This window comes from Aspergillus heteromorphus (genome assembly GCF_003184545.1).
Source record: "Aspergillus heteromorphus CBS 117.55 chromosome Unknown BO70scaffold_9, whole genome shotgun sequence".
NCBI classification, from domain to species: domain Eukaryota; kingdom Fungi; phylum Ascomycota; class Eurotiomycetes; order Eurotiales; family Aspergillaceae; genus Aspergillus; species Aspergillus heteromorphus.
The window spans coordinates 722,595-744,991 of NW_020290414.1; the positions used below are offsets into that span (position 1 = coordinate 722,595).

The following is a 22,397-nucleotide window of genomic DNA, read 5'->3' on the forward strand; positions in this document are numbered from 1 at the left end:
AGCGCATTGCAGTTGTACCAATTACGATCCGCCAGGTGCGCTTCTGTGTTCTTGCATTCTATGCAATCCATACTTTATTCCACATCACATTCGGAGCAGTCAACCAGACGGCAGTGGTGGTGGATGACTAAACAACTACTAGTTACTCGCAACGAGTCGCGTGCTTATCTCGGGCAGCTCGTGATGCGCGCCGGCTTATCGCCTCGGGTTACACCGCAGCCCTTTTGCTTCCTGCCGCCGCTGCTCCGTCTTCCTCCCTCATAAGCGTCGCCTGCGGGCCCAGGTGGTCTTCCCTGTCTATATTTACGGGCCTTCTTTGCGCCCATGATCTACAACCCTTGACTCGCGGCCTCAGGATCGTATACCTCGTGTTGCTCCGGGTGCGCCAGCGAGGAACCAGTCTATCTATACCCTCTACCTACGGACTACCATCCACGACTCAAGCCCAAACAGTCTGACCCGATAACCATCAAGCACACGAAAGATACCACACACCTCACGCGACCGATCCGATGGAACCCGCCCATCCCCCCGAAGGCGCGAGGCTGGTGGGTGCCGCAAGGCGCACCCTGGGCATCTGTCTTCTTCTGGTGGTCGTATTTCTCTGGACGGCCTCCAATTTCCTGGCCAGTGTGGGTGCTCTCTTCCCTCACCCCCCCCCCCCCCCCTTCTCTCTTATCTCTGATTTAGACGAGGCTAACCGTATCTCCTCGCGGGGCTGTCACAGACTATCTTTGCAGACGATACATACTCGAAACCGTTCTTTGTGACATACATCAACACCTCCCTGTTCAGCCTCCCTTTGTTCACCATCATCTCCAGTCGGCTCTTCAAACTATGGCGCGTAGGGAAGCTTCATCGCATCCGCTCGTTTCAGAGCTTGTTGGAACACCTGGATTCCTATGCGACGCATGCTGAGGCCCGCGGGATACTCAGCCATGAAGAACGCTGGCGCAGCGACCAAGACCCTGAGACATGGGCTACTTCTCCTCGGACATCTAAGCTGGGGCTGAGGGCGACAGCGAAGCTGAGCTTTGAATTCTGTCTCCTATGGGTATGTATATGTACCATCTATACACTTCTTTCTCTGTCTCTCTCTCTCTCGTTCCAGAAGCTAACAAGCAACTACATAGTTCTCCGTAAGTACCCACGAATCGCACAAGCTCATACTCGTGATCTGGCACAACCTAACCCAACCAGGCCAATTACTTCGCAATGGCTTGTCTCCAATATACCACAGTAGGAAGCACAACCATCCTCACATCCACAAGCGGTACGCAACCACCCCCCTCCCTCCCCATCAACAACCACAAAACATCCTAACCCCCAACCCAGGCGTCTGGACCCTCATCTTCGGTGCCCTCATCGGCGTCGAGCAATTCACCATGCGAAAGCTCATCGGTGTAATCGCCTCCCTAATCGGAATCATCCTGATCTCCCGCGTCGACATGTCCAGCCTCTCCATCCCCACCCCCAACCCCCCACCAGACGGCAGCATCAGCACCAGCAGCAACGAGGGCAGCACATTCCCCCACAAAACCCCCGGCGAGATCGCCCTCGGCGACGCCATGGCCGGCTTCAGCGCAGTCCTGTACGGCGTGTACACGATCGTGCTGAAAAAGCAGGTCGGGGACGAATCCCGCGTCAACATGCAGCTTTTCTTCGGCTTGGTCGGTCTCTTCAATATGTTTCTCATGTGGCCGGGCTTCATCGTCCTGCATGTTTTGGGTATTGAGACTGTCGCCTTGCCGGATACCGGGAGGGTGTGGACGATTATTTTGGTATGTGTATCCTTACCTATTCAGCTTATCCCCTCCCCAATGACAGATAGATTAAATAACTGACGACAAAATGAAACAAATAGGTCAACGCCCTCGCCTCGCTCGCCTCAGATATCGCCTGGGCCTACGCGATGCTCCTAACCACTCCCCTCGTCGTAACCGTCGGACTGAGCCTCACGATCCCGCTCTCCCTGGTCGGCCAGATAGTCCTGCAGGGACATTACGCCAGCGCCATGTACTGGGTCGGAGCTACTATCGTCTTTCTGTCATTTTTGGTCGTGAATCAGGAGAGTCGTGATGCGAATGATGATCATCATGATGATGGTGTTGGTGTTGGTGGTGGTGGTGGTGGTGTCGCTGGATATGAGACTATTCCTGGGGATGGGCGGGATAGATGATTCATGATTCATATGGTGGGTATGTGGGTAGTTAGGGGGGTGAGTGACTCAACGGATACCTGCTTACCTACTACCTATTTACCTATCTAGCCAGATAGTTCTTGAAGGAAATAAGGGGGGTATATAGAATTGGTTATTGGTTATTTACGACTTTGATCCAAAGTATGCGTGCGGTATAGCGATATGTGATTACTTTGGAATTTCAGGATGGATATGGATATGGATATGGATGTGGATATATATGAATATGATGGCATCGCACAGGGATACGATGTGATATGTCTACTGACACAAGTACCTACCTTCCTACCTGCCTACTACTTACTTATCCAAGATAAGATGGAAAAAAGAAGAATGTGATATAGAAAAACAAATCTCTTTAATTCCTCCCCAGTAGCAACCCGCTAAGAAGGATGGAAAACAAAAAAGAGATCATGATTAAAATTACAAAAGCTCACCAATGAAAACATATTGTCATCATCAGTGCAAAAGCACAGGCACAGGCAGAAGAGGAAGAAGAAGAAGAAGAAGAAGAAGCGCAAACAGAAAATTAGTAAGTAGGTAATATAGGTAGAATAACATCAAGACAGGGTGATGTGATGTCGTATGGCTGCCACTGCATCCAAGCGCTTCTCATGTCATCCAGGACAATAAGTAGTACTAGGTAGGTAGGTAGGGAGGTAGGTAGGTAGGTAAGTAAAGTAATACATAACGTAAGGACTATCCCAACTCGTTGGCGTCTCCTATTCGTTCCGGTCTCCAAACTTCGTAGGTAGTAAGAGCAAGATAGTAAGTAAAAGTACATGGAAGACATCAATCAGGAAGACAAGTTCATCAACAAGGTTGGGTATGTATATCATCAAAAAAGAAAACGAAAAAAAAAACCACAACCAGGACTGAAACTCAAGATAACTGCTGAGTATTGGCACAACACAACACTAGGAAATGAAGGAGTGTGGGGATGTAATCTAGACTAGCCAGAATTTGAAAGGGGGATGAAAGGAGAGGAAGAAGTGGACGGTGAAGCGGAATCAGAAAGATTCAGCAAATCTGTTGTACAGTAGTAGTGGTGGTGGTAGTTGATTTCTCAAGTGAGGCTGGCGGCTCCTGATGCGGGCTCCAGTTTCTTGCGGGCGACGATGATACTCTTCAGAGACCCGAGCCATTTGGCCAGAGCCTCTTCATCGGGGGCGCAAAGCCGGTACGACTTCTCCTCGGCAATGATCTGGAGGCAGAACAGCTTCGAACGGGAGATGGGATCGACCTCGGCGGCATCGATGACCTGGGCCATGGGGACGACTTTGACGGCAGAATACTCCTGAACAAGTGTTAGTCTTGGCACCAGACCACTTAACGATCGGAGACCCTACCTGCTCGTCTTTGTAAAAGCCAAGGCTTTTGGGGCGCAACACGACCCACAGCCGCTTCCACTGGCGCATGGACCCCTTGATCTTGAGACACTGGAGATACCCGTTGCATACAACCCTTTCGGGGTCACGGAGAATCCCGGAATCGGTTCGTGGGACGGAGGGATGTCCGTCGCTCTTAATGGACGCGGGCTGGTTCTGGATGGAGGGCGATTTACGGCGCACACTGTGATTGCTCGTAGGGCCATCAGACCATTCTGAGTAAGAGGTGATATCGTTCCCCGAGCAGTCGTGGGGGGAGGCAAAGCGCTTGGACTTAGTAGACGGCGACAGTGCTCCTCCCAGCTCAGGAGAGCTTGGTCTTCCGCGAGGCTCTACGTCCGAATGATCGGTGGTATCATAGACGCGGCGCTTACTGCTTGCCGCAACATCGCCGTTCTTCGACAATGCCAGGAATGCCTGCTCGTCTTCGTCCACGCGAGTTTCCCCTCGGATGTGTTTGATCCAGACCTCCGCCTCCTTGTCCGAAGTGGCCTGAAAACGGTAGTTCTTCGAGGGAGAAAAGACACCGAATACGTGCTCGCGGTTTGACCGGGGAGACCTGACAGGCGCAACCGCTGTCACCTCGGACAGGGTAATAGACGCCCGTAGTCTTGTAGCCTCCTCATCCTTGTATACCGAGAGAAGATTGGGGCGGAGAACGAGATATGCGGGCTTCCAGGAGGCGCGGAATGCCTGTTGCAATACCGTTAGCTCAATGTGTACCAAACCGAATAGCAGCGCAACTGACATGTTTGTGCTTGACGCGGCGGGTCACCTTGCCGGTCTTCAGAACGCGATCGAACTCGAAGCTCCCGTTTTCGTTGACGGGAGAAAAGGTATCCAGGTTGACATGCCCATTGCGATGGTACGAGGACGGGGCGTTTGGGGATAAAAGCGTCGACTTTGGCGTGGTGCCGTCAGGGAGTTGAATTATGGGAGCCTTGGGATTCCCTTGTGCAACCGGTGCACAGGTAGTGGAAATGGTTTGACTCATGGTTGTACAAAGCTCTTACGGAGCCAAGAATAAGTTTCGGGGTGGTCGCAAAGGAGGCCGCGTTTGAGTTGGCGTTGCACCGCGCGACGTGGGGAAGGAGCGTTGTCTAGACCGACTGGGGGGGGGGGGGGGATGCGCATGCACGGAATGCACATGGAGAGCTACCCCGGACGGCTTTCGATAGTATTATAGAGAGCGACGGTCTGCAAGATCAGACCAGAACAGGCAGAAGTGTTGGCGACGAATCTGACAGCTGACAATGAAAGGCAGTCGGTCTCGACCGGGTCATGGAGGCTGTGCCGAAAGGAGGGTGGGCAGCGATGACCGAGGGGGGGTGAGAACGAGGGAACGCGGCGATCGGAGGGAGGTCTGGAGGTAGTTTGGCAGCCTATACTAGGTCGGTCACAGGGAGGAGAGGGAGGTTAGAGAAGCATGACTCAATGCCCGAATGCCTCACCAAACGGATTGGCGATATCCAAGGCCCAGGATGGAGGAAAAGGGGATATCCTTGGGGGGAGGGGGAGAGGGGGCGGAGGTTCTTTTTCTAATTTTCCCAATCCAACGGGACGGACGCATGGACGTTTGGCTGTTTGGGACTTGGGACTTGGGAGATCATCTGGGTTTAGTCAGGGCGGCCGGGGCTCACCTTGAGACGCCCACCGCGTCTCCCCCCTGCGGTTTCACCCCGGCGCTTCCTCGATCCTTCCTCCAAATGATGCATGCAAGTGCACCAAATGCACCAACCGACAACCTTGGTCTGATTATTATTATGGTTATTGGGTGGCTCTTCTCCTCCCCCTCGTGGGAGGCCGGCCAGCCATGACATCGTTGCCCGAACCTTTTGACTCTTGACTGATATCATCCATCCATCCATCCATCCCTTCCTGCCTCCCTCGCTCCCCCCCCCCCCCCCTATCATCGATGATGACAACCAAGTTATTAAGCTTTTTGGGAATACTCTTAGGTTCCCCGGCAGTTTATCTACGCAGAAACTGGGACGGACTATATACCCTCGCACGCATATCTAATAATAGAGACATACGTACTGCCCGGGAGTTGCGACGACCCAGACTCATGCTGCAGATCATGACGACCACCCTCAAGGCCAGAGGCATCCAGATGGCCGTGCATGGGAGCATTCGTCGCCCCTGTGCCACCCATGCATGGTGCGTGTACCTACATATGGGATAGATAAGTATCTACCGACCGACATGCTTCACCGACGCATTGAATGTGACAGCTCCAGCCGCAAAGCTCCAGGCCCCCATCCCGATCAAGATCCGCACGATGCTCTTCGCCATGGGCATCGCATCAGCCAGATATCGCAAGATATCCCGAGACCGTCGGTTTTGTTGCCAGTGTGTGAAAATCCGGCTAAACCTGACCCAGATGCGGAGCATGGCAAGGCAAAGCTCTCCATCTCGGCCGGCCACCGTCCACCCTGGGATTCTGGGACACGCGCCTTAAGTAAAAGGCCACCTTGACAGATCCCCCTAGACCGGGGTCACGTGTGGGTCCCGGTGGGATTTCAGGGTTCTGGATGCATAAATTACCGGTCTGAATTACCGCCAGGTACCGTTGGCCCACGGTTACGGTACATTACATTCCCACCACAGTCGGGCCCGCTCCGTACACTTGGATCCAATTGGGAAGTATGAATAGGGCATTTTAGTACTAGTTGCATCTATCTGGGAGTAGTATCGAGATTAGAGCCGTGGGAATTTCTTGCGATGGTAGCCGACGAGATACATTTCGACAAAGGGATGGTTCACCTAGTCATATCACCACTACTACTACTACTACTACTACTACTGTGAGAAGATGCGGGATGGCATCTCGTCCACTGGATCGAAATAAGCAGGACTTGCACCTGAAACCCAATCAGATCTCTAACCCCATTAGTAGTGATCCGGATACAATGAAAGGACAGGCAGCCAATCATTACAGCTGCGGAATGTGCCATCAACTGAAAAGGCGATGATGCTCATGAATCTCCACGGCCATGGAAAGAAAGAAACTTCCCGAGGAAGTTCGTGGCTTCTCAGCAGCTTGTTGTCTTGGTTGTTATCAAGGCGTTCGAACGTCCGTGTGTCAAGGGGGAGGGAGCTGTCGGGGTCGTGGACCGTTGCATCCGCGGTAACGAAGCGTAGCCACCCAGGACCCAAGATCTAACCCTACGTTGGCCTCTGACGACGGCTGCGCCAAGCTAAAGACGAGAGAGGAGCACCGGTCCTCCCTTCTGGAAAGGACTGAACATAAATAGAAAACCAATCAATCCAATGTGGCTCGCAACCCTCACCCCCTCTGTTGAAGTGATGAACATGTTGATCACGAACTCAAAATCGAAGTCTGCTCGGCAAATGCCTTGGACATCTTGCTGGCCACCGCTGATTGCTCTACTTGGCCCGGACCGAGAATGATTCAAGGAGCCTGGAGGACGTGTCTTGCAGGTTAAGCTTCAGGGTCTTCGCATGCACAAAGGATGGGGCCGCAGGGCCTGTATTCTGCTTACAGGCAGAGGGAGATAGATAGTATTCCCTTCTTTTCTCCTGTGCTCCGTCTTCCTCGTCCACTCTCCTCCTCCTGATATGTGGACGGTACCGCCCGGTCTCTATAGTGGCTGCTTAGACGTAATTTTGCCTGACATTATGGCCCAATCTAATAAATATACGAAGTCAGCGATAATTTACCACCAGTGATTGCTGGATGCTGGCTGGGGGGGGAAACTGGGGACGTTGGAAGGGGAAAAAGGGCTCCGGGCAGGCCAGCCATACATAACATACGGTACCGAGATACCGGGCTAGAAACCGCCGTACAGCGTACGGGAGAGCCGCGACTCCCGACCTGGAGGGTAAGTTACCGTCAGCGACCACGACCGCTTGCGCCTCCTTGGCCTTGGCGGAACTTCCACCCATCCCCATCCCCAAATAATCCTCTCGAGCCTTCATCTCATCCGGTTGCTCTCCCGCAGCTCTCGGCTCCCCCCCCCCCCCCCAGCCTCAGCCCGTCCCCCCCCATCGTGATTAATGACCTCGTCGCCTGCCGTCGTGTCTTCGGCCTCATTGCTCCGGACAACAGTCCTTCGCGTTGTTGTCGACCCTTTCCCCGCCCATCTCTGCCTGGCCGACTGAGAGGGAAAAGTTGACGAGAAAGGAGGCTTTCCTCCGGCCACTCGTTTTTTCTCTTCACTTCATTTCAATCGGGATTGCGGCCTCCGTTCTCGATTTTATCCTTTCTAGTCTGTTTACTGCGGGCCTTTTGGTTCTGCTCGTGGGTGGAATACAGGCACCAACTCGCCTCCTCGGCGCTCGCCTGCGGACGTTCGTCCCTTGACATCAAGATCTCCTCAGGGACAGGGCTTCAAAAGCCGTCAACCTGGCCTGGGAAACCCGCCCACTTGCTTGGTTTGGTTTCGACCACGGTCCTCTAAATTCTCGCCCTTGAACGAACCGCGTGGCCATCTCAGCACCCATGGGCCTCGTTCAACGGGTTACAAAATGGCTGCCCTCCACGCCGAGTCTGCCCCTAGATGACTCTTCGCGCGAGAAAGGCCATAACCCCTCCAGATTCGCCTTCTTCAAGCGGAGGATACGGTTAAAGGGCAACTCATCGATTTCGATTCCCCTGGGATTCGTTCTACTATTCCCATGTCTTGTAATAGTCCTCATCCTACTCCTTTTCGTTCGACATCCTTCTTCGCCCGGGGGAATCTTGATTCCTGCTGGTACACCACCGTCCATCAGGTTCGTTCCACCTTTGACGCCAGGGTCTAGTTTGAACCCGTTTGACTAACCGCGCGGATCCGATAGAAAAATAAGTGAACAGTACGACAAGGTCTTCGCTACTGGCTGCCTCCCGGTCGAAAAAACCGACGCCCCACGCGCAAACGCCGCTTTTGTTGTTCTTGCCAGAAATAAGGAAATTGATGGCGTGGTTCAGTCGCTCAAGTCTATTGAAAGACACTTCAACCGCTGGTTCCATTATCCCTATGTGTTCCTGAACGACGGTGACTTTGACGATACCTTTAAGGAGACCGTCAAAAACTACACCAGTGCCCCTGTAGAGTTTGGCAAGATCGATGAGTCCATGTGGGGTTACCCGGACTGGGTCGATCATGAGGTTGCCAAGGAGGGCGTCAGGAAGCAGGGAGATGCTGCCATCATGTACGGAGGAATGGAGAGCTACCATCACATGTGCAGATTCTACTCCGGGTGAGTTTTCAGTCTGGGGTGTTTTCCCGCAAAAACGCTAATCTTCGAGTAGCCACTTCTACAAGCACCCCCTCCTGATGAAGTACGAGTGGTACTGGCGTCTGGAGCCCGAGATCAAGTACTTCTGTGACATCACATAGTAAGGGTTGCTTTCTCTATTGCCACTGGAATTTACTTACGCCTAGAACAGTGATCCATTTATCAAGATGGCCGAGGCCAACAAGACCTACGGCTTCACCATTGCTGTTAAGGAGCTTCGCGAGACCGTCCCCAACATCTTCCGTTACGCCTCTGCCTACAAGCGCAAACACAACCTCAAATCGAAGGGATTGTGGGAAATGTTCCTCGAGCACCCCGAGGAGGAAGAGCCCAAGCCGGAAGAGGAGAAGCAGGAGAAACTCCCTGAGGAAATCCTTCAGAACGAACCCGGCGAAAACACTGTCCCCGATGTCGATCCTGAGGCCATGGAAGGCGAAAAGTACAACATGTGCCATTTCTGGAGTAACTTTGAGATCGCGCGTTTGGACTTCTTCCGCAGCAGGGAATACGAGGAATTCTTTGATATGATGGATAAGAGTGGAGGGTTCTGGATGGAGAGAGTACGTGCCCCCATATGTCTGGATTCCCCCGGATTTTGCTGACTGACTGCTCTAGTGGGGTGACGCGCCTATTCATTCCCTGGCGGCTGGTGTCCTCCTGTCCCCCAGCGACATCCACTACTTCCGGGACTTCGGCTACCGGCACACCACCATCCAACATTGTCCCGCCAACGCCCCCGCCCGGCAGCTGCCTCGCATTCCCTGGCTGGAGACGACGACCGAGGACGAGAAGGAACGGATCGAGGAGGACGAGTACTGGGCGAACCCCGACCCCGTCAAGGAGAACGGCGTCGGCTGCAGATGCAGGTGCGACACAGACATTGTGGATGTGGAGGGCAAGCAGGGCAGCTGTCTCGCCGAATGGGTGGAAGTTGCTGGAGGATGGGCCTCTCCATAGATTTTCGGATTGTTGCCCCTTAATGTTCGCTGTATAATCTTCGCCTCCTCGTTTCCGTACCTATTTGTTCGACTATGAGCATCACTCGGTTCGCCCTTGGAGTTATTTGCTTGAACCTGCATGTTACGTTGGCTGTGGGTTTCTGGACGGCGTTATACGGATCTGACGGCTTCTTACAAGGAAGACGGTGTGACCATTCTCATCAATATTAACAAATTCATCTAGCGTGATTCGTATATGCTCCCTCGCTTGCCACATTCACTCTTAAAAGCAACACTCCCCGGTCCGGTCGAAGGCCTTGCCTGCCGATGGGAATGGAGTCGGCTCGTCTCACGAAACCCCGAAAGCCAATGTCGCGGCCACCCGGTGAAACTGTTCATTAGGGGGTTGCAAAAGCCTTTTGCCTGTTTCGACACGGCCTCTTCTGATGGGACCACGCCCGGGTGGGTAGTCTCTCTGCCTGATTTCCCCCCGGTGCTCCCCGGGAATAGGCAGGCTATGAATACAAGAGACCAGGATGGGCTGAGGGGTTTTGTATGGACACGCGAAGATGAGTGGGCCTATTGTGCAGGGCATTTGCTGGCGGGGGGTTCCATCCACAGCTCCACTGCCTGTTTGATGTCTTGTTCCGTTTTCCCCTACTACCCTTGATTCTCTCCTGCTTCTTTTGTGCTTTGGCTTTCTGCTCGTCCATTTTCCCTGATTCCCCTCGTTCCACGCCATTAACCTCATGTCATGAAATGTACATATTTCGTATATGTTTCTTTCGCGTTTGACCCGTTCTGTAACCCTGGAACCACCGGGGAGGTCCATCCATCATTATAATGGTAGGTTTGCAGTGATCATGTGTCCATAGTGTCCGGGCTTGCGTTCCCTGTGGCTATGTTAAGGACCTGGTAGAAATAATATGGGGTACACGGTTTCTTGTTGGCTTGCGGCTTCATTGAACCTTTCAAGGAGTGGGCTGTAGTCGCAACGGTGTCGGATGAGGCGATTGTGAATCTTGTATGTAGAGACTGGTGGAGCCGGGAACTAGCCTGGTTTGGGTGTAGTGGCCTGATAGCGGCTGCCTTATCGGCGAGGATCCCAAGGGCACGCCTCCACCCGCCCCGGGGTACCTCTTTCCTCCGACAATTCCTACCAACTCCCCTCATGGATGATGGACAACACATGATGAGGTAACAGCCCGACTGAGTCACCGTCAGCCCTTCAGATGCCCGGGTTCTTTCCCCGCCTGACCAGCCATAGAACGGCCGCTTCGTAGCACTCGGGACTGTAGGACTGGACTGGTCTGTAGTTGTCATGTGCCCCGCCGCCCATGATAGTACTAGTCAGTCAGTCACTATCTCCCGCTCCAGTCAGTCACTGGCTCTCTCATACTCTCACCCCCTCGACCCTTCCCCTCCTCACTCGCCCTCTCTCCTCTCCCCCCCCCCCCCCCTCTTCCTCCCCACCACCTACATATCCTCCCGGGAAGCCTCCCTCTTCCTACTTACCGCTAGCTTGCAGAATAATTTGAGAATCTGAGAACATACTATTCAAGAAGCCTGATCGTGAGGCACCTGACTTCCCCTGCCGCCCGGACCCCCCGGGACAGCATCAACCAACCCCCCCACACACGCATCGTCGTCTCCGCCTAGGCTGTCATCGGGCATCTGCCTATTAGGCTGGGTGTTCCCCAAGGAAGTTCACAGGCCAGACTGCACCTGTAGTAGACAACAGAACTTTCCTCGTGAAGTTAACGTATACTTCCGCTGACTTTCTCTCATTCTATTTATTTCTGGGCTTATCCGTCGTCTCCTGTACTCGACCGAAGCTCCGCTCGGCAGCTCTGCACTTGCGTCCCCTCAAAACTCTACCTACCTATGCCACTCACGCTCGAGGCAACATGGCTGACTCTTCAGAGCCTCATCCCAGGCATTCTTACCACGGCTCCACCACTGCCCACCTGCAATATCCTACTCTCCCGCCTCTCAGCGCCTCAGTGGAAGAGTGGCTATCCCGCTCGAGACCTATCAGCATGACGTCAACCCCGCCGATGGACCACATCCCCAGGTCCCTGAGTGAAAGCTGGGCCACCATGAGTGTGTCGGACGTGCATTCAGAGGATGGAACTCGCTCCGAGCAGACAGATATCGGATCTCTGATCGACCAGACTGGCCCGGATGACGTAGCAAGCCTGGATGGGCGGTCTAGCAACAGTGACATGGATACGAATGATGAGGACGGGTTCGACGGTGGCAGTTACGAGTCCAGGAGCAACGTCTCGGTGTCCCAGGAGCTGCCAACCGCCTTCCCTCACATCCGACATCCCATCGATGACAGTAACCTGACCGCCCAGACTGCATTCCGTCAGTCGGTCGAATCAATCGAGTTCATCGAGCCCGAGAGCTGGCCCGAAGCCGAGCGAGTCGAACTCAAGCATACAATCCGTGTTTTCGAGGGGTCTGATGCGGCAGAGTTGAAACATAAGCTTCCTGAGGGATTGGAAAACTCGACCCTCACGGCCACCGTCCAGCAGACCATGACGAGGAAGGGCTTGGACACCGACAAGCCGTTCCATGTACTGTACATTGGCAGCCCAGAGTTCCGGAACATCATCCTCGATAAGATCGGTGATGTTCTCGTTTCCAGTTCCTATAGCGGTTTTGAGAGCGGTTCCGCCGAATCGTCCAGGTATCATGTTGTGCCGACATCCTTCGGTGCAGGCGCCGTTCCCAACTTCGCCGAACTTCTTCCTATTCATGTCCAGCTCATTGTGGACGAATGCCCCGAGGCTTCTGCGGATGCTCAGACTGATAAGCCCAGCGCAATTAACCTGAACTTCAAGAATCGGCCCTCGTGCACCTCAACATGGTCTGGGACCGAATATACTGTCGCATCCTCAGTGGAATGGATTCTGCCTGATGTGGCCATCTTTTTCCTATCCAGCACAGATACCACCAAGGATATGGAGACCCAGAAACTGGCTCGCATCTTCATGGAAAGACATGGTGTTCCGACAATGGTCATCTCTGAGAAGCCCCTCTGGACGATGTCCCGGGACCCTGTCCCACTTAACCACCACAGTCTCCACATGTGCTTGGAATCGCGCAATTCGCTGGATGGGAAGTCTACAGTTCTGAGAAGGTACCCCATCGATCTCAAGAGCTTCGAAAGCATTACGCCTGGGCAACTCAACAGAAATCTAGCCTCGCTAGAGACCATCTATCCCAAGAAGTCCTGTAAAATGGCATTGGACAACCCGAAGTTGCCTCAAACCAAGTCAATCTTCGGTATCGCCGATTACGCACGTAACTTGTTTGATGCCAGCAACGACTATGAACTGGCGCCTTTGTTTCGCTTCATCTTTGTTGTTATTATGTCAGCTGTAGCCATCTCTATTGGACATGCAGTTGTGCGGGCATCTGTCACATGCATTTCTCAGTATTTCACCCAGTCTCCGGTCTCCAACGCGATCTCCCCTGTTTCGATCAGTGTTCCTGCTACCAGTATTCTTCCTACGGGAGGGTCGCTTTCGGCATTGTCTTCGTCGCTTAGCGAGGTCCAGCGGCTAGGCAACCAGAATGGCGCCCTTTCTCAACTACAAGAGCTAATTGAAGGAGTCCAATCTGTCCAAACAAGCGATTCATACGAGATTCAGGTGGTTGGCGACTGCCACCTTGTTATCAAGCCACCGACCAAGTCTCCTGCCGGCAGGAAGCAACCGAAATTCAACGTTCAGGTCACTCGCGGAGGAAAGCCACTCGAGTACGAGCTCTCCATGCTGTTCGAAGGAGTGTACACCTTGAAGTTGGATCGGAGCGATGCATACGGCCAGGTGGATGTCACGATAGCCACGGTTTCGAAGCCTCCTCGTACGCAGACCACTTCCGTGGACTTCGGAACACCATGGCTGAAGATCCAGAATTGGAAACGTGCGGCACATGACATCACTTCGCAGTTTGTGAGAGAACTGAGCACGGCGCAGACGGGGCTGACCGAGGCGTACGGCCGGATCTGCACCGACCTGCAAGTGCTTATGGGAGATGTCGTGAAAAAGACCCATTTCTTGCAACAGGAGGCATCTTCTCTGAGACAGGACTCGGTGCAGCTTTCCGTTGAGACAAAGGACTTGGTGCTCGCCCGATCGGGGAAACTTGGGGAGGTTGTTAAACGGACTGCCGTGCAACCCCTCCTGGCTGCGTCGGCTGTGCTACAAGCCCGGGCCAACAAGGTGCAGGCCGGGGCCCGAGAAAAGATGAGTGACACGTGGGACAGGATCAGCTCTCAGGCCCAAGGGTTTGATCTCGGGGCGTTGAAGGAGCACTTCCGGAATGCGCGGAAATCCAAGGCTTTGGACAAGGCGCAGAAGGGAGCGCGGGGTCTTCTGAGGCGGAAGACATGCGGGCAGTCCGAGTGTTCGCAATGAATCTCGAGCCATGAGCCCACCTCATCTTGTAGTAGCTTCTATTAACACCATTCTTTTGCATGCTTTTCCTTGCTTCTTGGGTTTGTTTTGATGGGGGTTGCTTTCAGGCGAAAGGATGGGTCAGATATCAGGGACGGACTGAATCATGGGAAGGTTTCCTGGGATACATGCTGGATTATGTACTAACGGACGATGTTAACGAATGTTTTACCTGCGGCTTTGTTGTGCTTCCCCCTTTGTGTATGCGTGTAGATCCTTTGTAGCAGAGTAGATAGATAGCGAGTACTACTGCGTGGGGGGGGGGCAAAGGCTTGCCGGGCGGTGGCGCTAGTGCGGCCTTAGGCGCTTAGGCAATGGACCAGGCTACCCACCCGCAAAACAACCCCCCGTTCATATTTTCCCCTCCTCTTCAAGTGACTCCCATCCCCCCACCTCATACCTTACCTCTCTTCTCCTTTTCTATCAGATACACGGTACCTCTCCAGACGCATCTATCTCCATCGCCTCTTCCCGCTGATAAATCTGCCAGGAAACACATCCATACATCATGTCTGACGTCGCTGAGCCCAAGCCCGACCCCACCACCAGCGCTCCTGAGGCGGCTGAGAAGCCCGAGGAGACCACCACCGCTGCCGCTGCTGAGGAATCCAAGCCGGCGACCGAGACTGCGGCCGAAGCCGTCCAGGACGCCGCCACCAAGACCACCGACAGCGTCTTTTCCATGTTCGGCGGCGGCCCCAAGAAGGAGAAGCAGGAGGAAGCCGACGAGGGCAAGGACGAGCCTTCCGGCTCTTCCAAGGCGCAGAAGGGTGAAGATGAGGTGAGTGTGTGATTTCTGTGGCCGTGTGTTGCGTTCTCTTTTTTCTTCGAGTTCCCCTGGCCGTTACCCCGCTTTCCCCTCCACGGCGGAGGGGCCGATGTTGATGTTTTATGATCCGTTGCCCACGCTACGTTTTGATTCACATCGACGACGGATCACGATACACCAGCTCTCTAGAATCGCAGTGTCTAATCATGTGTGCGCACCCCACAGGACGAGGCCCCCGAGTCCCCCGATGTTCACTTCGAGCCCGTCATCCGCCTGACCGAGAAGGTCGAGACCAAGACCAACGAGGAGCTGGAGGAGCAGTCGTTCAAGATGCGTGCCAAGCTGTTCAAGTTCGACCGGGAAAGCAAGGAGTGGAAGGAGCGTGGTACCGGTGACGTGAGACTGCTCAAGCACAAGGAGAACCAGAAGACCCGCCTAGTGATGCGCAGAGACAAGACCCTCAAGGTCTGCGCTAACCACTACAGTAAGTGTCGCCGTCGGTCGGTGAGGAAGTTGTTCTTCTCGGTTGCTGATTGATCCTGCAGTCGTCCCCGAGATGAAGCTGAGCCCCAACGTGGGCAGCGACCGCAGCTGGGTGTGGAACGCCACCGCCGATGTCAGCGAGGGCGAGCCCGAGGCCTGCACCTTGGCCATCCGTTTCGCCAACAGCGAGAGTAAGTGGGCCCCAGCCTTGCGAAGCATGGACGAGAACGATGATAGCTAATACGCATTTCCAGATGCCAACCTGTTCAAGGAGGCCTTCGAGAAGGCCCAGCAGGAGAACGAGAAGCTTCTCTCCCAGTAGAGGGTAGGCTCCTCCTTCCTGGCCTTGATTTTCCCGCAGTCGCCAGTGATATAGAGAAGAGGGCTTATTTCTTAATTGAATTTCCGATCCCCTTTGCACCCTTACAAGTCTGATGTGGACTGCTTTCTGAAGAACATTTTTGCTCCCCCATAACATCCCCCCCCCCCCCCCCTCCCTTCGCTGTCACAAAGTTTTCTCTTTTAAAGACACCCCATTACCCTCACCATTGCATCATATTTCACACCAACCCCCCATACATGTTTCAAGAAAACAGAATAATGACGCCGGTCATGATTAGCCGCGAGTCGACACATGGAGGGACTTGTTATGGGTCCCCTGTTGTGTTTGTTCGGCGACGTGGTAGTAGATAGACACATATTCCTAAAATCTACGTATGAAATTTACGAACCCTCTGCAGGCCTTTGCTGTTGTAGCATGATTGGTAGATGAGCGAGTGGTAGAGTGGTTGATGTTGATGTTGATGCTGATGCTGCTTGGGTGCAGTGGGATGTGTGAGAAAGAGGCTTTGTTTGTGGATGGATGGATGGATCGTCTAGGAGTTCTTTGTTTGAGCCGGTCCATTGATGCGGTGTTAAGCTGCCGGTGAGTGAGAGGGAGGAAGACAGAAAATGAAGCCGAACCTGGGAGTGAAAAAGAAAACCAGAGGGGGGGGGGGGGGGTTTGGATGGAGGGGAGAAGGAAGAAGAAGATGAGGCCAGCGGGATCTGTTCTTTCCTGTCTTGCTGCCGCGTCGAGAATCACTCGATCCCCACCCCGGCCTCAACCCGCGGAAAGCTTCACTCTTGCTCTCCTGCTCATTCTTCCTCCCTCCCTCCCTCTCCCTCTCTCTGCCCGCACTCCGTCATCCCCATCCCTCGCCCCGTTGATCCCTCCGTTGGAATCGCCCCACTCACTGCCGCCTGCCTCTGCGGGAATCCCGACCGAAGCTCGCTTCAACTGGCGTCGCGCGACCTCCAATCCGCCCCCCAAGAGCTTCAGCCCTTCCGTGCAGACTGCCGACCAGACAGACCCAGACCTCCCTCCGCGCGAACGTCCACTCCCCGACAACCTCACCTTTCATCCGACCCCCCCTCGACTTGACTCGCCCGGGCGATTGAATCCCACGCCCCTCCTCTCAAGATGCCTGACGTGAGTCCCCCGTCCTCGTCCCCGTCGCCGTCCTGCCTCTGATTGAACAATGGCTGGCTCCTGCGTCGATCCACCGCCGCTTGACGCGGACCAGAACCACCCTGCCTCTCTATCGCATGACAGGACACCGCTGACGCGACCTCCTCCGGGTCTTCTCCTACAGGTGAAGAGAACAGTCCGACTGGTGACGGAGCAGCACATCGTGTACGTTCTATTCCTCCTCGTTCCTCCCTGCCTCTCGATGACCTATCCATCCATACACCTGCCTGTCTACCTACCTACCTACCTCTCGAATCTGACTTCACCACCGCCTCTCCTCTCTCTCACTACTCATCACCTGAAGACCATTCCTTCTCCTTCCTCTCCCCTCTCACATCCAATATCTATTACCTTGTCGCGCGCGCCACGCGTATTATCCCGTCGCGCCAAACCCGAACCCCCATTCGGTGCAGGAACTTGAAAAGGAGAGAAAGAACGCCGTTTACTGACATCGTTTCGCGCGTCCACAGAAACAAGGATTCCGGCGTCGAAGGTTTTCCCCTCCGGTCATGGTCAATTGAGGTCTACGTCGTCAATGAACATGGCGACCAGATACCCGCCAATGTCTTTGACAAAGTCACGTACACCTTGCATCCGAGTTTTGGCGAGAGAGCCGTTCAGAGTACGTTTTCCTTGTTCTATGTTTGTTGGTTTGTATGGATTGGATGGGAATGAATGGGGACGTGTGTGGGTTTGGGGGGCGGATGGGAGGAGGTGGTGGATGGATGTCTGTCTACAAGGAAAGGAAAGAAGGAATAAATCTCGGATTGGAAAGAGTGCGATGACCGCTGACATGCGACTTGGCCAATGCCAACAGCCTTCAAGAACCCCCCGTTCCGAATCTCCGAGGAAGGATGGGGTGAATTCGACTTGCAGATCAACCTGACTGCCGCGGATAAGGATCACATCCTTACGCATGACCTCAACTTTGCTCAAGCTCGTTATGAGTCTAAGCATAATATTGTGAGTTGGTACCTACTCTTCGGATGGAAATCCCATCGTTGGATGAAGAGAAAATGATCTTTATCCCTGATGAAGAATGAAACGACCCCTCCCATCAGACGAAGACAAATACTCATATAATCCGTCTAGACCTTCAAAAACCCCAAGCCCGCTCTTCTATCGCTCCTGCGCGAATCCGGCCCGGTTCCCGGCGACGAGAACGGGGTGAAGTCGAAACGCGCCGCTGCCGGAGAGGAGGGATCGAAGAAGAAGAAGCGGACGGAGAAGATCGTAAGTCTTCTTTTTTTGTCCTTTCCTGATTATTTTGCATTCGAGGTGATGACTCACTAACCGGAACAGGTCGACATGGACAAACTGGCCGATGGCCTCCAACGACTCGGCGAAGATGACCTTCTCCAAGTAGTACAGATGGTGCACGACAACAAGGCCCCAGACTCGTATACCAAGAATGATGTTGAGCGTATGTTCCCCTTCCATCCTTCTCGTTTCTTCCTCCCATCTTCTCCATCTAAAATGAAACCTCGAACTAATATACATCAATATATCCCACAGAGGGAGAATTCCACGTCGATCTTTATACCCTACCGGACACCCTAATTAAGATGCTGTGGGATTTCACGCAGGAGAAGGGCGCGTTGTGAAATTTGAAATCGAAATGGAACCAATCTTACCTAACTTTGAAACTAAAACTTTGAAACTTGAACCGACTTTGTTACTTTGAAATCTTTTTTTGGGGGGGGGATGGAGTCCGATCCACAAATTCAGTTGCTGTTTATTTTCAATCTCGATGTTCTTTTTTTCTACTTTTTTTCTTTGCTGTTGTTGCATTATGGGATGTCCTTATCCTGACCTGACCTATCCTATCCTACTCAACTTTTTCTGAACTACCCTATCCTACCTGATCTATCCTGGCCCATCATATACTGTGCTGTGCTGTGTTATGCCGTGCTTCCCTATCATACCCTCACTACCTACCCACCTACCTACTACTTACCGATCTTCCCGAGTGACTTGATTACTTGCCTGCCCGCCTGCCTATCCATCTATCTGGCTTTGTTTATCTAGTACCAGAGCTAGTGCTAGTGCTAGTGCTAGTGCTGTGCTGTGGCGTGATATAACCTTTGGCTTTTCTTCTGGGGCATGGATTTGTGGATAGGTAGAGAATGGATGGATGAAGGATATGGATGGATGGATGGGTGGATAAAGGGGATGATGGAAGGAAAGATAAATGGAACCGTATATCTAAGCAGTAAAAGAAAAATAATAAGAGTGATCACTTTACTTTAGTTTCCTCTACTTTACTTCACTTCACTTCACTCCACCCCACTCACTTATAGTACTCTGTACCTTACCTAGCTAGTAAGTAGTATTTATTCTCTTCTGTTCTGTTTCATCTTACGTACTTTATTCATTTCTTGATTTATATTGTTTATAAAAAGAAAAGAAGAAAAATTTAACGTCCCTTCTTGGACCAAAACGGACCAGATCAGATCAGACCGGACCAGACCAGACCAGACCAGATCAGACCAGACCAGACCAGACCAGATCAGACCAGACCAGACCAGACCAGACCAGACCAGACCAGACCAGACCATTACCTGAACCAAGCAAGCCTACAAGGAAGGACAAGGGAACCCGATATTTAGAAACAAACCTAGAAATGATAACTTAAAAAGAAATCCAGTTAATTAATTGAATGGCGATAAGACCAGCAACTTGAACTTGAAGATGAACATGAACATTATCAACATAAAAATAAGATAAAATAACATAATATACATATAGCTATAGCTATAGCTATAGCGATCTAGCTATGCACACAACAAGAACAAGAACAAGAACAAAAACAAGAACCAAGAACTTATGTGGATATCTCAAGCTCAAGGTCAAGTAAAGTAATCAACAAACAACCAAACAGACAGATAACAAAAAAACCAAGCAGACAAGCAAGCAAAAATGCTAAGAACCCGAACACCCGTACTGTAGATCCGTCTATATGCATGTGATGGATGTACCTGAACCAACAGAAAAAGAAAAAGTCAAAAGCAAGATAAATGTGATGTATGTCCGGATCGATCGTCTAGGTATGGATGGATGAATGATGAGATGGATGGATGGACGTCAGTGAAGAGTAGGGAGGTAGGTAGGTAGGTAGGTAGATGATGTAGGTTAGAAAACGTGAAAAGACCAGAAAGTCAGGACCCGTGATACGCCCGCTGTGCTGCATTTTGCATGATGATGGATGGATGTGTGGAGAACATGTGATGTCATGGGAAGTGCATGATAAAGAAATGAGAGATGAGATGCGATGAGACGAGACGACATGAGACATGGAGAAATAAAGAGCATGAGGGTATTGTTTAGAGGACGCGGTGGCTGTGGCTTGTGTTAGTGTCTGACGTCCATATTGGGGGTATAGGGGTAAAGGAAGAGAGAGACGTACGATTTCAGCAGATCTTCCAGACTATCGGAGCTACAGCTCCTACCCTTGGGGATCTGTTGCATGATCTCGACGATCGTGGCGAAGACGTCACCGTCCCGGTAAGCCAGCAGGGCGGGGGCTTCGATGTTCTCCATCTCGGCGATCTCGTGATGGAGCTTGATGAAGTGGACGGTAGGCTGACGACGGGCAATGGTGTTGAGACAGTCTTCGATGAGGCTGCTGGTGCTGGACTAAAGGGGGCGGGTTAGTTTAGATTCTTGTTTACGGAGAGGAAGAAGAGGGGTCAGGTCCTACCTCCGGGTCATAGACGCAGACGACCACCACCGTCCCCGACGTGACCTTCTCAATGGCATCGAGGTATCCCACCGCATCCACAACATCGACCGACCCGTACAGCTTCCGACGGGGGCTGGGCTTCCTCAGACTCTTAGCCTGCATTTCCTGCATGCGAGACACGCGCCATTTGCGGAGAAAGCCCTCCTCGTCGTCGCTGGCGGAGGAGCCATCGGGCGGGGAGGAGTTCTGGAGGAGGGTGGCATCGTCGGTGACGGACTTGGAGGAGAAGTGGGAGCGGTCGAGACCGGCGACGCCGAGGAGGGTGCGACGGAAGGAGGTCTTGCGGGCACGCTCGAAGGCCTGCGCGTCGGCGATGACACCCTTGGGGCCAGTGTTGGCGTCGTAGACGGTGTTGGGGATGCGGAAGCTGCTGGGGGTGCGGGAGTGCATGGCCGCCTGGGGGTCTTCGGAATCGGAGAACTGGGGCTGGTCGTCGTCGTGGTCGTCGTCGGTAGAGGAGTGATCAGAGTGGTTGTCACGATCCTCGGGGTGAACAGCGAATTTCTCTCGGTTGCTGTTGAGGATTTGGTTGAACTCGTCTTGGGCAGATGACATTGTGACGGAGGGGGGTGGGGTGGGGCAAGCGGGTTTTAAGCAAGTTGAGAGGACGAGGGTGTATTCTTAGGAATAGTAGGCAGGGCAGGTAGGCAGAAAGCTTGGGTTGATGACTGCGCCTTGATCCGCGTTTAAGGACGGGGTACAGCAAATCTGCTTTTCCTTTTTCCTTTTTTCTTTTTTTTTTTCCGTGAGTAGGAGGATTGGTGGTTGGAGGGGAACGAATGAGAAACGAGGAGGGAGAAGGGGGGGAAGGTTGAAAGTGGTCGTATCCAACGGGTTACGGCAGGGGAGGGCGTCCCATAGGGTGTTAGTGCGAGTTTCAGATTGTTTCTGTAGGAGTCAAGGGAGAGAGAGTTCGAGTTCGAGGGGAGTCGAGGGGATTGGGGAGTGGTGGTGTGGTGAGGAGAGAGAGGGGAGAGAGAGGGGAGAGAGAGAGAGAGAGAGCGAGTGGCGGAGAAGATGAAACAATCTCGGCGAAGGAAGGCACCACGACGATCGGGGCCTTGGGCAGCCCAGCCCGAATAGGGGCGCCGTTTCAGAAATCGGAGATCAGCCCCCGCCCGAAGAACCTGAAGAACCTTCCATCCCATTGCCCATTTTTATTGCCCGGTTGCCCGCAGCTTGTCCATGGTTGATGTCACTGGATGGCTGCAGCAGGAACAGGCACAATAATAATAATGAAACAGACGCATCCAAGGTTGGGTGACATCAAAAGAAATTTGTGAATTTTACCTTTTGCCTTTTGCCTTTTGCCTCTCTCTCTCTCTCTGTCCGTATTTTGTCTGCATTTGCCATTATTATGATTTGTGCCCCCAATAATCCCATCCCGGGCGCCACGTGGGGTCTCGTGACTCTTCCATTGTTTTCGGCTGACTTGTTCGGCTCAGACTATGGATGCAGGATGCAGGATGCAGGATACATGATACATACAGCTGGTGGAGTGGAGTACGTAGGTAGGTCGGTAGGACAATGATGATGACAATTCTGATGATGATGCACATCCGAACAAAGGATGGATGACAACTGTCAGCCTCCCTCCAGTGGATCCTCTGCATCATCACCTGTTTCACCCCCCAACACCAGATATTATTTACCT

At 52.9% G+C, this 22,397-nt stretch overlaps 7 protein-coding genes across 7 annotated transcripts; 5 read left to right on the forward strand and 2 right to left on the reverse strand.

Moving 5' to 3' along the window:
* Positions 1 to 259: 259 nt before the first annotated feature.
* On the forward strand, positions 260 to 2,463 carry BO70DRAFT_428540 (DMT family transporter). The gene is made up of 6 exons (XM_025547986.1): positions 260 to 632; positions 728 to 1,054; positions 1,134 to 1,139; positions 1,201 to 1,273; positions 1,336 to 1,781; positions 1,865 to 2,463. The coding sequence occupies exons 1-6, from the start codon at positions 513 to 515 to the stop codon at positions 2,177 to 2,179; spliced, it is 1,287 nt and encodes a 428-aa protein (XP_025400296.1). The 5' UTR covers positions 260 to 512; the 3' UTR covers positions 2,180 to 2,463.
* An 803-nt stretch (positions 2,464 to 3,266) lies between these two features.
* BO70DRAFT_352070 (PH domain-containing protein) lies at positions 3,267 to 4,582 on the reverse strand (the record flags this gene model as incomplete). The annotated part of the gene is made up of 3 exons (XM_025541771.1): positions 3,267 to 3,497; positions 3,550 to 4,281; positions 4,337 to 4,582. 3 exons carry the CDS (start codon positions 4,580 to 4,582, stop codon positions 3,267 to 3,269), a joined length of 1,209 nt encoding a protein of 402 aa, XP_025400297.1.
* Positions 4,583 to 5,368: 786 nt separating this feature from the next.
* Positions 5,369 to 6,313, forward strand: BO70DRAFT_231564 (uncharacterized protein). The gene is made up of 2 exons (XM_025538791.1): positions 5,369 to 5,748; positions 5,829 to 6,313. Exons 1-2 carry the CDS (start codon positions 5,504 to 5,506, stop codon positions 6,064 to 6,066), a joined length of 483 nt encoding a protein of 160 aa, XP_025400298.1. The 5' UTR covers positions 5,369 to 5,503; the 3' UTR covers positions 6,067 to 6,313.
* Positions 6,314 to 7,890: 1,577 nt separating this feature from the next.
* Positions 7,891 to 9,954, forward strand: BO70DRAFT_231575 (glycosyltransferase family 15 protein). Its single transcript, XM_025538792.1, has 5 exons — positions 7,891 to 8,325; positions 8,392 to 8,793; positions 8,846 to 8,932; positions 8,984 to 9,392; positions 9,448 to 9,954. The coding sequence occupies exons 1-5, from the start codon at positions 8,054 to 8,056 to the stop codon at positions 9,787 to 9,789; spliced, it is 1,512 nt and encodes a 503-aa protein (XP_025400299.1). The 5' UTR covers positions 7,891 to 8,053; the 3' UTR covers positions 9,790 to 9,954.
* Positions 9,955 to 11,305: 1,351 nt separating this feature from the next.
* Positions 11,306 to 14,495, forward strand: BO70DRAFT_361356 (uncharacterized protein). Its single transcript, XM_025543020.1, has one exon. It carries the CDS (start codon positions 11,678 to 11,680, stop codon positions 14,198 to 14,200), a length of 2,523 nt encoding a protein of 840 aa, XP_025400300.1. The 5' UTR covers positions 11,306 to 11,677; the 3' UTR covers positions 14,201 to 14,495.
* A 252-nt stretch (positions 14,496 to 14,747) lies between these two features.
* Positions 14,748 to 18,605, forward strand: BO70DRAFT_370510 (Ran GTPase-binding protein YRB1; the record flags this gene model as incomplete). Its single annotated transcript, XM_025544741.1, has 10 exons — positions 14,748 to 15,020; positions 15,234 to 15,492; positions 15,554 to 15,682; positions 15,746 to 15,809; positions 17,134 to 17,166; positions 17,472 to 17,623; positions 17,819 to 17,964; positions 18,094 to 18,234; positions 18,304 to 18,424; positions 18,517 to 18,605. The coding sequence occupies 10 exons, from the start codon at positions 14,748 to 14,750 to the stop codon at positions 18,603 to 18,605; spliced, it is 1,407 nt and encodes a 468-aa protein (XP_025400301.1).
* A 1,290-nt stretch (positions 18,606 to 19,895) lies between these two features.
* BO70DRAFT_424229 (phosducin family protein) lies at positions 19,896 to 21,298 on the reverse strand (the record flags this gene model as incomplete). The annotated part of the gene is made up of 2 exons (XM_025547611.1): positions 19,896 to 20,637; positions 20,702 to 21,298. 2 exons carry the CDS (start codon positions 21,296 to 21,298, stop codon positions 20,353 to 20,355), a joined length of 882 nt encoding a protein of 293 aa, XP_025400302.1. The 3' UTR covers positions 19,896 to 20,352.
* Positions 21,299 to 22,397: the final 1,099 nt, after the last annotated feature.